The sequence below is a fragment of the Dermacentor silvarum genome, chromosome 1 (assembly GCF_013339745.2).
Source record: "Dermacentor silvarum isolate Dsil-2018 chromosome 1, BIME_Dsil_1.4, whole genome shotgun sequence".
Lineage (NCBI taxonomy): Eukaryota > Metazoa > Arthropoda > Arachnida > Ixodida > Ixodidae > Dermacentor > Dermacentor silvarum.
The window spans coordinates 237,074,201-237,088,020 of record NC_051154.1 but is presented as its reverse complement, the minus strand read 5'-3'; the positions used below and the strand labels follow the sequence as shown (position 1 = coordinate 237,088,020).

At 43.8% G+C, this 13,820-nt stretch overlaps 2 protein-coding genes across 2 annotated transcripts in view; one reads left to right on the top strand and one right to left on the bottom strand.

Annotated features, from left to right (window-relative positions):
• The window catches only part of LOC119436954 (aromatic-L-amino-acid decarboxylase), a 32,998-nt gene extending 26,221 nt beyond the window's left edge, over positions 1 to 6,777 (top strand). The window contains exons 11-12 of the mRNA XM_037703999.2: positions 4,546 to 4,647; positions 6,577 to 6,777. Coding sequence (XP_037559927.1) covers positions 4,546 to 4,647; positions 6,577 to 6,777 — 303 coding nt within the window. The remainder of the gene's footprint in view (positions 1 to 4,545; positions 4,648 to 6,576) is intronic.
• Positions 6,778 to 7,061: 284 nt separating this feature from the next.
• LOC119436955 (uncharacterized) overlaps positions 7,062 to 13,820 on the bottom strand; it is a 104,307-nt gene continuing 97,548 nt past the window's right edge. Inside the window, exon 10 of the mRNA XM_049660130.1 lies at positions 7,062 to 8,163. Within this exon, the coding sequence (XP_049516087.1) occupies positions 8,052 to 8,163 (112 nt within the window). The 3' untranslated portion in view covers positions 7,062 to 8,051. The remainder of the gene's footprint in view (positions 8,164 to 13,820) is intronic.

Sequence of the window (13,820 nt, the reverse complement as noted above, 5' to 3'; positions counted from 1 at the left end):
TATAGTGCAACAAACAAGCGGTACTTTTGGCACTACGGACTCGAAAACAAAATCAGAGTTATACGCGCAGAAATACTTGGTGATATCATGTATAGATCATATCAGCACAAAAATGTCTAAATATAATTCATTTGGCCCGACTCCCGACTTACGTTATAAGTGGTCTACACTGCTCCCAAAAGAAAATAAAGCTTAAGAGGAGAAACAGTAGGTGGACTTGTTGTGCTAAAAGCAAACTTCTTAAAAAATGTCACGATAAACCCGGGGACGCTCTTGCAGAACTAAGGTAATGTTAGGAAGCGCTACCACACAGGCAGTCGTTTGGAGACTTGGTTACATTACTCAGATTATTTTTTGCATTCCGCCTAATTACATAATTCATCTTAATTGATGAACTTCTTAAATATTATAATTAGATGAAAAGTGTGACCGAGAAAATTGTAGAGCAACATGAAAAACCCCCGATACAGCTTTGTGTTTTTTCGATAAAGCTTTTGACACGACAGTGTGTCAGAGTCTCCGTGCTTGCAGCCAGACTTATAACCGATAGAGACGTCAAATTCCTGTAGCTGCAAGCTCCACCGTGCCAGTTGTTCTGAAGGATTGCATATGTTTGTCAAGCAACATAGAGCATGGTGGTCTGTCCCCACATTAAAGGGATGGCCGTAGTGATAAGGGCCAAACTTCGTGATCGCCCACACGACCGCGAGACACTTTTTCTGTGGTAGGGTAGTCCGCCTCGGCACAGGACAGCGAGTGGCTAGCATAAACTATTACTCTTTCAATGCCGTCTTGATGTTGAACGAGCACTGCGCCAAGACCGTTACTGGCGTCAGCATATGCACCTCGGTTTCAGTCGAGGTGCATATATCGATGTAACGATATATACACTTAAGCTATGTGTGTATGTGCAGGGAAATTTACGGGGACATTTTTTTAGGATAATGTAGGGAAAGCTGTCGCAAATATTGAATTTTCGTGTGTAGGAACGGGAATTCTTCTGCAAGGTATGGGACATCACCGGTAGTGACATGCCTGAGTAGCCTTGTGCGTTGCGCCAACATGTCACCCCCGTGTACTGTTAAACACTGTCCGAGGAGCTTCAGTGCAACTCTATAACTTGCTCGCTTTGAATGCTTTGCTCCTTCTAGGCAGAACTGCAAAATATTCTGCGGTATCTTGCAGTAAATTACCTACCTAGCTGACACACAAAATTTTGAAATTGTGCACCACCGTGGACAAAACGTCTGCCTCATGCCTTGTCATGGCTTCAAAAGTTAGATTGCAATGTGTATATATATGAGAGCGTACTGCATCAATGTTTCCGGAAAGTATTGACTGTCTCAACTTTGCTACACTATCTTGTTTCTGCCAACGGCTTCACTGAAAGGTTGCTTGTGCGTTTCTTTAGGATATCCCATTAATGATGCGAGATGAAAAGAATATACAACAGAATAAAACAGAAGCACATGTACACAAACCTTCAGGAAAGCTCACGCAACCGTTTCGCTTATGACCAGTTAAGAGAGCGCGCACAGCAAGGCACAAGGCGGGCTATTTCGCTCAGTTGCAGAATTTTTTTGGCACTCTTGAGCGCTTTCGATCCTTTCATGTTGGAATCTTCATTCCTGTCCGAGCATGTATGCATGTACAGCGAGGAAACAGCACATGCGTCGATGGGCAGGAGCATGGTCTGCAAGATTGAGCATGCTGGCAAGCTTTTCTCCGGCTGTCCCATTCGCAAGGAGAGAACGCAAGTTCAGCGGTGGCCGTTCTACTCCGGTGGCCGCTGTGTATGCGCGCACGCCCTACCTTGAAAGTGATCTGTGATGGAGACAGAGTGCGCCGAGTGCCGATAGTTTCGTGTGCGCTGTGTTCTCGCCGCTCAGTTCGTGTAGAAGCGAGAGGCAGCACTAAGGTCACTTCACTCACTGCTGTTGCCGCACTTCTTCACTCCATCGTTTCAGAGTGTGTGCGGTCATTGAAGGTGATGTGTTCACGTTTGCTTGTGCCTGCGTGACACCATGCTTGTTTAGTTCGTTTACACGGCCGATAAAGCTATACTATCCTGACTTTGTTTAGCACTGTCTACTAATTTGCTATCGCAATCGATGCTTCGCCTTTCGCGCGACACTGCGACTTTTTTTTTTTATGCACACATTCCCCCACTACATTCAGCTTTGTATGTAGAAGTGGAATATATCTGCAAGAGTTCGTCATGAGTTGGAAACGCACTACACTCGATGCTGCGCTATACTTGGCATACGCCGGAAACTCACAACTCGACTCATGGCGTTGCGTGGGGGTAGCATACTTCTGTTGAGAGAACGGATGCATCGCTGGTGCTATTCCTGAAACCCGCATCAGGGTCCGATTTTGAGCACACCTCTGGCTTCTGGGTGTCGGCACCCATTTGTTTGGGAAATGTGGGCCGCTCGGATGGCGTCACGTGCTTGTGACGCTGTGGGCAGTGGAGCTCATGTGCGAGATTGGGTACAGAGAGCAACCGAGTGAGAGGATGGGCCTTGGGTCGACCGATTGTGGAGGTGGATTTGGTGACTATGATGGGTTTAATTGAGTTCGTCGAGGAGCTTGTGGGCGGAAACATGCAGGGGCAGTCTGAGCGCAGTCTCGATGACCGTGCGGAGTGGTGCGTCCAAGCCACAGGGGTCTCAAGCAACCCACCTCGCTGACGCTAACCCAATTTCTTTGCCTTTCCTTTGGAATCACGTGCAGTGGAACCACTGGAACCATTGACTTTCAGGGACAGATCAACATGGGTGAACGCGCACAACCATCACCTCCAAGATAACAGACCTGCACACTTTGAGCTGCGAATTCACGTGCGAAGGTGAAAAGCCCATATAGTACTGTCTTAGAAAAAAGACGATCGCAGTAAGTGCCGCCCGCGTCCTTCATTGCAATGTATGGGGTTTGCCTCTGTTCACAAAAAGTGACATCTCGATCAGTTTAAAGTGCACAGACTTACTGCAGTCTAGGTGGTGGGGTATAATTAACAATCGTAATACTAATTAAGCCAGTCATACACCCACCAGACAGCGCCTGCTGCCTTTCTTTTTCGCCAAAGAGCCTGTGAACGTGCTCTGCACTACCACTCCAGACAACCAGCTGATGACGGCTTTGTCCACAACAGGTTACGAAGGACCGAAAAAAAATGTGAAGAGGAAGGCTCTTGCAAAGCAGCCATGAGAGCTGAACAGATGTTAAGCAAGACACGGCCGGTATCGAGTAGATGCTGTGAGCAATTCAGAAAGAAGCTTAGTCACGGTTAACTATCCTGCTGCAAAGAGAATTTAGTATGAAGGAAAAGCTAAGAGGTCGGCCCGCTTCGACGTTCTGACTGGGAAATTGGAATTGGAGTAATAAAAATGAGAAGCATTGACAATGAGGACAAAAAATGATGGTTTGAATGGACATGAACAGTAAAGACCCAAAATCTCAAATCCAGACAACTCTTGTGCAGGAATTTGATGAAAGTCTTTAGAAAATCACGCTGCCGAGAGTCCTGCCCAGGTTCCGAGAGAACTTCTTCAGACAAAGGCTGATTGTTGAACTTAGACAAAAGCTCTGTCAGTGAGTTCCAAATACATTTATGCTAAGCACCAGCAGCCTTCTTCCAGTAACTTCATGACATCACACAAGGCTGCAGTTGTCATCGTAGCTGTGTCGCTACCTTATTATCTAATTACTTTTGAAACAGTATGTATAAAAATTATGGGGTTTTACGTGCCAAAACCACGATCTGATTATGAGGCACGCCATAGTGGGAGACTCCGGAAATTTGACCACCTGGGGTTCTTTAACGGGCACCTAAATCTAAGAACACGGATGTTTTCGCATTTCACCCCCATCGAATTGCGGCCGCCGGGGCCGGGATTCGATCCCACGGCTCGTGCTCAGAGCAGCCCAACACCATAGCCACTGCGCAACCATGGTGGGTAAAGCAGTATGTATAGTATGCATCCTTGGTCAAAAGCAAAGACAGGCGAGTTTAGCTGTGTCGCTACCTTATCATCTAATTACTTTTGAAACAGTATGTATAGTATGCATCCTTTTTCAAAAGCAAAGACAGGTGAGTTTACATGCGAGTGAAGATTTGAGACGCTCCAGCGCTTCAAAGTTTTGAACAAACCTATTTTTAAAACCCTACACTATGAGAAGTCTGTGGTTTCAAATTAGCAGTGGTCTGTACTTTACAAACAGATTGTTTTGAAGTTGATTAAATGCCTGTTTATAATAACAGTGAACCACCGAGGCTTTATCTCTGGGTGTTCTTTGTATGCAGCAGTGGATGTCCCACCACATGAATCTGTTGCATGTGCACAGTGGCCCGTGCACTTAAAAAAAAAAAAAGGCTGCACTGATTCCCCAACACCTGTAAATATTCACAGTTGCCCTCGATAAAGCCTTACATTTGAGCATCTGATGTGGCAGGATCAAAATATAAACAAATTTGAAAACGCCTACAAGAGACCAGCGCATCGGATAATGCTCGACATTTTTCTGCACTTTTGTTCTTTGCAGCAAATTGACCTTGCTAGAGAGTTCGAGCAGCTGGTGAACGAGCACGAGCATTTTGAAGTTGTGGTTCCAGTCACAATGGCCTTAGTATGCTTCAGGTTTAAGGTATGCAACAAAAATTGAAGTTTTGACTTCGTGCACAATGGACATGTCTCGTTACAATATTTTAAGTATTTGGCGAAACTATTGTCTAGGTGACTGAATCATAGACAGAGGCACTCATGGGGGGTGATGCAAGAAATCGTGAGCTGTGCCCACATTAGCTACACAAGTTACTTCCCATGCCTCAGAGATCAAGACATCATATGAAAAAGCAGTCATATATTCACGCCCTGCGTAAGATGGATGCGATGTAATAACGAACCCAGTTACAAAATAAAACCTATTGACATCTTTAAGTGGACCAATTTTTTAGTTCAACTGGCTCCAATGGGCCCCAATTGAATCTGATAGGATCAGTAAAATAAAATTTAATACAAGTTTAACCCACAACGGTGACCAATCATAACCAAATGGACACAAGAGACAAAACGAAAAAAAAAGGAAAGGCAGGGAGGTCAACGAGAGCAGAAAATATGATTTGCAAATTTGAGAGAGCCAGGTTTTTGCATCCTTGCGCTGTTGCAATAAACAAGTCTGAGCTACACCTAAAGGTTCAGATATTGTGTATTGATATTGCATACACAGCGAGGTCCAGAACATTGAGTTACAAGTAAGACTCAATGATCCAAGTAAGACCCAATTACAAGTAAGAAACACTTGCAGACGAACCTTGGCACATTCTACGAGAGCATTTTTTTTTTCGGGTACCCACGAACCCACACTAAAGCAGAAATTATAAACTTATTGAAGTCACTACTTGAAGAAGGAGACATGCTTCTGCATGTTGAATGGACCTGATGAAAGCTGTGGCATATGACTATGACTACAATGGGTAAGGAAATACGAGAAATACACACGAGAATGAGCTGCAAATAGTAGTACACTACAGCATGTGCATCCGTTTTTTACAAACCTTGCACTGCCTGTTCTTTACACCTTGTATTGCAACACCCTTTGCAACTGGTGATAAGAGCTACCATCGCAAAACATTATAGGTGCACACCATCCCAATGGTAGCAATTCTCTTAATGCGACACATAGCTGAGCACGTGGCGTGTCATAGCAACCACTGCTGTACAAGGCTGATAACTGAGGCATTCGTAAATACTGTGAACAACTTTCAATGCACTTCTGTTGCAACTCTGCTACAACCAAATGCACACCGCTAATGCCAAGACCAGAAACCCTGCCACTTTGCCAGCTTATTGATGTGCCTTTTAACACAGTACTAAGAAATTTAAAACAACACTAGTCTTCTTAAATGTTTACTTCATCCACTATCTTTTTTATTTGTTTGTGCCAATTTTTTTCTTGTGTATATATTATCACTTCTGGAAACATTTGGCTGTTGGCTTCAAATGCGTAAGCAGTATTAAAGTTGAGATGCTGTTGCATCTTCCCATCTGCTGCAGAGTAATTTTTTTCTTTTACTTATTTGCATATTAGAATTCTGCCCAAATTATACTATGTAGGTCACATGGCTATTTGGATAACATCACAGTTTGTGCAGGTAGTACAAACTTGATGCTCCTACTATGCTGTTGTACACCCGTGAGCAAAAGTATACGGACCACAGAGTCGCCAAAAAAAGTGAACTTCTTCGTAATTAACAAGCATAATCTGGAATTGATGAGTACACTGAAAAGTTCGCAATGCCAAGTTTAGACTGCAGTCCTCAATTTCAAGTTGCGTTCATAGGCAGAGGAAAAAAACTGCTTTTTCGCGCAACCCCTGGTCCGTATACTTTTGCTCACGGGTGTACATATAAAAATGAGAGAACTACATTTTTTTCGTAAAAACTTCAAAACTTTATTTTTCATTACAAACAACAAAAACTGCTCTGAGAATAAATGAAAATAAATAAATTTGAATGGCATAAATGCATTTCATAACAGCCCCACTATAGCACATAAACTGATCTTTACTTCACAGGGTTCCAATGCCGACAATGAAGACTTGCTGCAGATACTTCACAAGCGCAGGACTATTTATCTGACCCCAACAAAGCTAAGAGGTGTCTTTGTCCTCAGATTTGCCATCTGCAGTCGCCTGACTAAATATGAAGATGTTCGCTATGCATGGCATGAGATATGTGCTGCCCTACAGACACTAGAACAACAACAAGGAGGGTAAGCATGGGCAGTTGTAGTCCTTCTGGATGCAGCATACAGCACCATGTGCTTTTTTCTTTGGCAGAATGTTAAAACACGAAGATGTAAAGTTCAGTACACCCCACGGATATGTTAAAAGGATGCTTCTTCAGGGTGAAGCTAACCAAAACAGGGGGTAAGTAGAGAGCAACCTATGTTTTAACGGGTATTTATATCTGTTCAACACTGTGATATTACACATATATTAGTTCTGCAGTATGGAATGTGACTTAATACTTCACATATAACAAACTGACTTGCACAAGAAAAAAAAAATTAGGGTAAAGAGGGAGGAGTGGGGGGAGGCTTTCGTAATTCAAGATAATAAGGCACCATGAGGTGTATCACAGATACTCATGACATATGTAATTTTACAAAGTTTGGCAAATCACAAATTGGCCACATTAAAAAAAGTATGTGCGATTTGAATATATCTGCAGTTTGTACATCTTATTCACTAACAAGGCTGTCTTTGTTTACAGAGCTAACAGAGCATGCGCCAACAGACTGCTTGAAAAATACAACCAAATTAAAGACTGGCTATTTCACAACTAGCATGTTGACACTGTCAGCTGGCTGCTATTTGAAATATAAATGGTTTTCAACACTTTTAATGAAACTTCACTCTCTCATTGAAGCCTTCAGAAGATGCTGAAACACTGCTTTTCTGCAATAAAGTTATTTTCATGGTTGTACACAAAAGAGAGAGAGAGAGAAAAAAAAAGTGGTCGAGCCAATTGTAATCTCAAATAATTATGAAAAATAAAGATTGCCTGAAATCCACAATCCCGATCTGAAAACAATTTATGAATGGTAAGTATATGTAAGGAGCTTATTCTGGACTGCACTACATAGGTCAAAGGGCATGCGCATCCAAGATAACACCTTGGACAGTGTTCACTCCCAATGCTGACAAGGCTATAACATTCAAATTATTTTGCTTAATTACCAACAAAAATGAGTAACAATGAACTTCAAATATAGATATGAACACACTTTTTTTCTTCTATAGGCAGCCTGCAGAAGCTTTGTCAGGCTACATATAGTAACTCGAGTATTTTGTATTAATAAAAAGGAGGGAGGCAGGGGAGAACAATCAAAACTCACACAGAAAGCATGTTTGCACCTTGAACACAGAACACAGTAACATCAAGATAAACTTGGGCACACTCTTAATTATGACAGACTTATGTCACTTTCTAGAAAAGGTGGTTAAGGGGGCAACATAACCATGACTAGTGCACAACCTTTTCCCATTCATTCTGTGGTCTTCAGCAGTGCAACGTTCTTCTCAACAAGCACAACATTGATGTTGACTGCAGCTTGACCATTTCTGTTCCACAGCACAACTTCTGTGATGTCTTCATAACTAGAAAAAAAAAAAAAAAAAGTCAGAAAATAAAGCCGTTCAGTGCACAAAAAGCATCAAATAGCATTTGTTTACAAAGAGTTAATACACTAACAGCTCTTACTGCTGCTACATGTACCTTTATGGACAAATGTTGCCTAAGGCACTAAACCAGAAAACAAATTTTTGTTTCTTGCCGAGTTTCAGTATTGAGTATGGAGTTCTTGGCTAAGTGTGATTTTCAGCCAACACTGAATGAAAGGCAGCAAGCATCATTTATTGAATTGGAGCAGGATGAGGAAGTTTGGCATGAGACTAGCTTTCTTTTAAAAGCACGGTCAGAGGATGATGATGTGTGATGTTTTATGGCGCAAAGGCCAGGTATGGCCAAAGAGCGCCATGACAAGTGGTAGTGTAATCGATGAGCTGTTATGACGCGGGCAATGAGTTTCTCATGGTAGATGGGACATAGGTGTAAAGGGGCCTAAAAACTGTCGCTGTAAATGGCGTAAGACATATAGGTAGTAAAATAATGATAGTGACTGAAGTGGCGTATGCTATGAGTATGAAATCTGGAACAAGGCTGTGATAACATGTATTTAAAAATGAAAGAGTGATGCTTGACAACGAGTAGCACAACAGCCTCATCAGGTACCTTGAGTACAAGGGGCCAGAGGCATGTGCCATAAACAAGGGTTCACATTGTAACAGCGGCCTCTCACAGGAGGCCGTGCTACGAATTTCTTGGACAGAATACGTTGAGCGTATGGACGTCATTCAACAAGGCTAAAACGGATTTCATTTCGAATAGTGGTTCTCTGCCTAGAAACAGTGCCAGGTGAAGCGGTATACACTGCCTATATGCTAAAGGGAAGTGTCTTTTCCTCTCGGCTTGTGCTTCGCGACATTCGAGGAGGACATGCTGAACACTGAGGGTGTCCCCACATCTACTACACATTGGAGGTTCACCGCCAGTCAACAAAAAGCTATGTGTACCATGAGTGTGCCCTATTCTGAGACGACAGAATAGGACATCACTTCGTCTCGAGTTGGTCAGTGATGGCCAGTACCCTAAATGTGGCTTAACTACGTGGATCTTATTAAGAATTTCAGCGTCCCACTGATGTTGCCAGTACGTTCTCTGTTTTTTCCGCAAATATGGCTTTAGGTCTATAACTGCAACAGCTATAGACATGTTGCAAGATTTTGTATCTAAGGAAGTAGCCATTCTGTCTGCTAGTATGTTACCTTCAATACCTCTGTGTCCAGGCACCCAGCATACCATTACATGCTGGCCAGAGGCATAAATAGTACACAGGAGAGAGAAAAGTTCTGCAATTACTGGATTTTTGTGTTTGCACCATGACATCAATGTTTTAACGACGCTTAATGAGTCTGTGTATATGACCGCCTTATGTAGTTTTAACTGCTTGATGCGTTTCACAGCGCACCATAGTGCATACGCCTCTGCTGTAAAGATGCTTGTATGATGGTGAAGAACATCCGACTCCGAATAGGATGGGCCGACGGCTGCATAAGACACGCTGGCATGCGATTTAGACGCATCTGTGTAATATTCTGGGCACGAGTACTTAAATTGTAACTCTAGAAAATGCATACGAATGTGGGCCTCTGGGGCGTGCTTCGTTATTTCAACAAATGACGTGTCGCAGTCAATGATGTGCCACAACCACGGTAAGAGGAGACAGATTGATGCAAGATCCCCGGCTGCAGTGGTACATCACACGGGTAATGAAAAGAAAATGCCATGTACACCAATGTTTCACATCGGACAAAAACTGTAAAGTTCCAAATGAAGTCATAGGTGGCTTGAGGTGCAGCTCACTTCCAGTGTTCTTGCTTGGAGTTGCACCCTATTACTGCAGAACTTTCTGCAAAATGCTCTCTCTTTTAATTGAATGATTATTCTCAGTGTACATTTTGCACATTTAGATTAATAATAAGCATTTCCTTCAGGTATTTATATGTATAACCCTTAACCCTTTGAGGGCCACACTTATTGCATATGGAAGTGTTTAGTGACCTATTTCAAAAAAATATAAGCCAATAATTTTTTAAGTGCGCAGTTTTATGGATGATTTATTGTTGTATACAAGAATAAACTAGCATAATTAATATTGTGCAAATGCAGTAAAACTTGCACAACTTATTTTTGTTTAAATAGGTTTGACACAACTAGGGCTGTATTATGAAAGGTTCCATTTAATTTTCCACGTTTATCATGTGTCGTGTGCCAACGGTGTGATACCAGCAAGGACGACAATACAGTGGCCTCTGAGCCACGTCCAAACCAATGACAAAGGGTAAGAAGCATGAAAAATTAAGTGCATCACTAGAGAACATGGCCCCAGAACATGTGAACATAGCAAAAGCGAGGCATGCCATGTTGAGCACCCGTGGGCAATCTCTGTGGTAGCATGTCCCCGTCAGAAAAACAAAGCTAGTGCGGAACTTGCAGTAATCAATTGTTAGATTGCTAGACGAGATTTTATCAGTTCTTGTGCGTCCCTCAAAAGAGATGCACAAGCATCACTGGTTTGCAAGTGCCCGCCTGTAAGCAAAGTAATCGCATGCCTATGGGTGAGCCATGTGGGCGAACATCTCGCGGTAACGTTTGTGTGATAAAAAACGCGATAGAAATAACTTTTACTATCTGCAGTAACTCAAAATGACACACGTGAGAATGACGCTTACAAAGTATGCAAGCATGGACGTGAGCATGCGGCAGTAAATTCGGTAAAGTGGGAATAATACTACTAAACTACCGTGGTGGTAGCCACCATAGAGCGAAGTCAAAGACAAGTTTGACAGATGCTTAGGGACAACAACACAAAAACTTTTTTTTTTCCAGTTGCGCAAGGCTGCAGCACCTCCAGTGCGATGCTACGTGCTGTTTTTTCCCAAAAAGGCCCGTTTTTTTTCAAATGTTCAGTTGCAGCCATACGTGTGGGGCTGTGACCACTTGGGATTTTTTCCCACGGCTGTACATGTGTGACGGTGACCCTCTAGAGTTAATAAGCAAAGCCTGACCTGAACAAGGTCAATTATTATCAATGAGTCCTAGCCATCTCAGCCAGTGTGCATTTACTTTGCGTATGAGTAATTGGCTTGTCAACCAGTGTCACAATAGCTGAGACCTCCCTTTTTTCCAACAGTTTGGCCACTATGTGTTCTGGAGAATGAACAGTACTCCTGACTGGCGATTCAAATATATGACCTTAGCAGACCAACAACGATACACACGTGAAAGAGCCTACTATGACCATGGCAATTGCACTACCGCAACATTCATGCCTCCTTTCTGGTAATGTTAAATGTTTAGCAGTTCTCCAAATTTAGTCTTGTTTATTGTATTTCAGTAAACGTAAGAACAAAACTGTGAAGAGCATTAAACCTTCTCTGGCTGTGCCACGTCATTGTGAAGAAAAAGGACAGGGAATTTGATCTCACTGCATCTCTAGAATATGATATAGTATGTACAATATGTACAATGTTTGTAGCAAGCAGAAACCAGTAAACATGCATCAATTATGCTCTAGCACTGTAAAATATGGCATGATGAGCGTACACTAGAGCTGATGTGCCATTATGTGCCAGTGTGGCTTCCTCAGATACATGACTTGAGCTAGAACATGCTCATCATAGATACTCATCATAACTTGGCTTTCTGATGGAGCCGAGAGTGAGAGACAGCTTAATGAGAGCCACAGGTAACCCATGATAGGTACATCTTGATGATGATTGCAATGCTCTAAGAATTTGACCCATCAAAACAGTGTTAGCCTTCATTTAGCTCATATCCACAGCACCAGTGTTTGGAAAAAACAGGGAGCACTATGGCACATGAACAGCTGCACATTTATGTGTTCGCCTGCCGCTGGCTATTGCATTGCTTTAAAATCAAACTCGTTCACAAAGATTCAGTGTGCTCTTGACATTATAACACTTCAGAGCATTGCATCACTGCCATAAAATCCTTCAAATGAGGTCTTTTTCTGGATTTTGCTAAGTCAAATTTGTGTACTGTGCTATATTTGAGTACTATAGTGTTTAGGCATTTCAAAGAGCCCCTAAACCACCTCAGATATTTTTTGAACGTTTCAAGTAAACATGAGCATCGAGTTCAGAATGCCGTCACGATCAACGATGCCAAACACTGCAGCGCTACGCGCCGCAGGGGCGCCACAAAAAAAAAAACAATGCCGTCCTCCTCTCTGGCTTTTCCGGTATCCCCAGCGGTTGTCACAATGTCATCAGGGTGAATCTGGTGATGTCAGCCTCGGGGATGATGCCTACTGGTCGAACAAGAACCTATGACTTCCTGTTTGTCTGCTAGCAGGTACGCGCGCTCCCTGCTCATCCTTGTCGTGTAGCTCGCTTGTGCGCCTTTGCGAATCGGTAATTACAGCCCGCAACGCAAATACCAAATCGCTCGCGTTCCAACAGTCGTGCTTAGCCGTCTCATTAGCTGCGTGAACAGAATGCGACAGTGTTGGCCTTTCTAGACGAGCGCGCAACAGGATCTATAGCGGCACGCTTCGCATGAACACGGGCTGGCACTGCAGCAACAGCGGGTAGCCGAGAAGCGCTGAGTCCACGTCCCCGTTACCGGAACGGTAACTCGCCGCATGCCGTTTGCCCTTCGCGGGCCACCGTTCGACGGCAGTTTTCCTCGCGAACGGCGAGATTTCCTTGCCATAGAGAGGATGAGACCAGGACCCACTTGTGCGGTAGCCTCACCGCCGCCGATCGCTCGACGGCGCCGATATCGTCGCTAGGCCTTTTCCGGCTCACTTCAAAGCAAAAACGGACGTCGCTTTGGAAGGAATTACCGATGCTCACAAGCCGCAATATTTTCTAACCGTTGTTATCGCTCTTTGCAATAATTGTACATGAAGAAGAAAACCCGCTTATATTAGCGGCGCCGTCGGCTGCGATGCGAGCACAGCTGAGCCGGTCGTCTCCCGTCGGTAGCCGTGCACGGCTGCAGCTGAGCTCGACAAGTATCGGAGCTCTCGAGCTCATGTTTAGCCTTTCACATTGGATATCGTTCTTCATAAAATGTACAATTTAAGCATCACTTTATCTAGAAAAAATTATTTTGCTTGGAACAGAAGGTGCAGCCGATGTTTTCGTCGCCGGTGGCGGAGGCGCGCAGCTTCGTAGTCGTCGATTGGCCCGTTGATCGTGCTGCGGGCGGTGCACCGGCCGAACTACCGTCTAATTGGACACCTCTCGCGCTGGCAGACGTTCTAGGGCACGGGCGCCGGTTCGCCGTTGGTATATTTGCCGCTAGCGTGGACGTGCCTTAACCGGAAGTGTGAGGCATTTCGAGAAGCTCGTTGGCGATGACGTTTGTCACGTGACATTTGGGGCAGCACTCGGCAAGGAGGAGAGACCAGCCGACGGGGAGAGTAGCGAAGGAAAGAGCGAAACGAGCGAGGGCCGTTTTTCGATCATCAAACGCGTGTAACTTCGCTATTACGGCACCATTTCGAAAAATTCTCGCGGCTACGTGTTCGTTGTAGACTCGTGCACAACTGCAACACCACAACTAAATTTCGACCTCTAGGTGGTTTAGGGGCCCTTTAACTGCCCTTTTTAACTCTTAATATCTACTCTGGCTACAGCACGAATTCCAGTATGTGAGCTTTGTG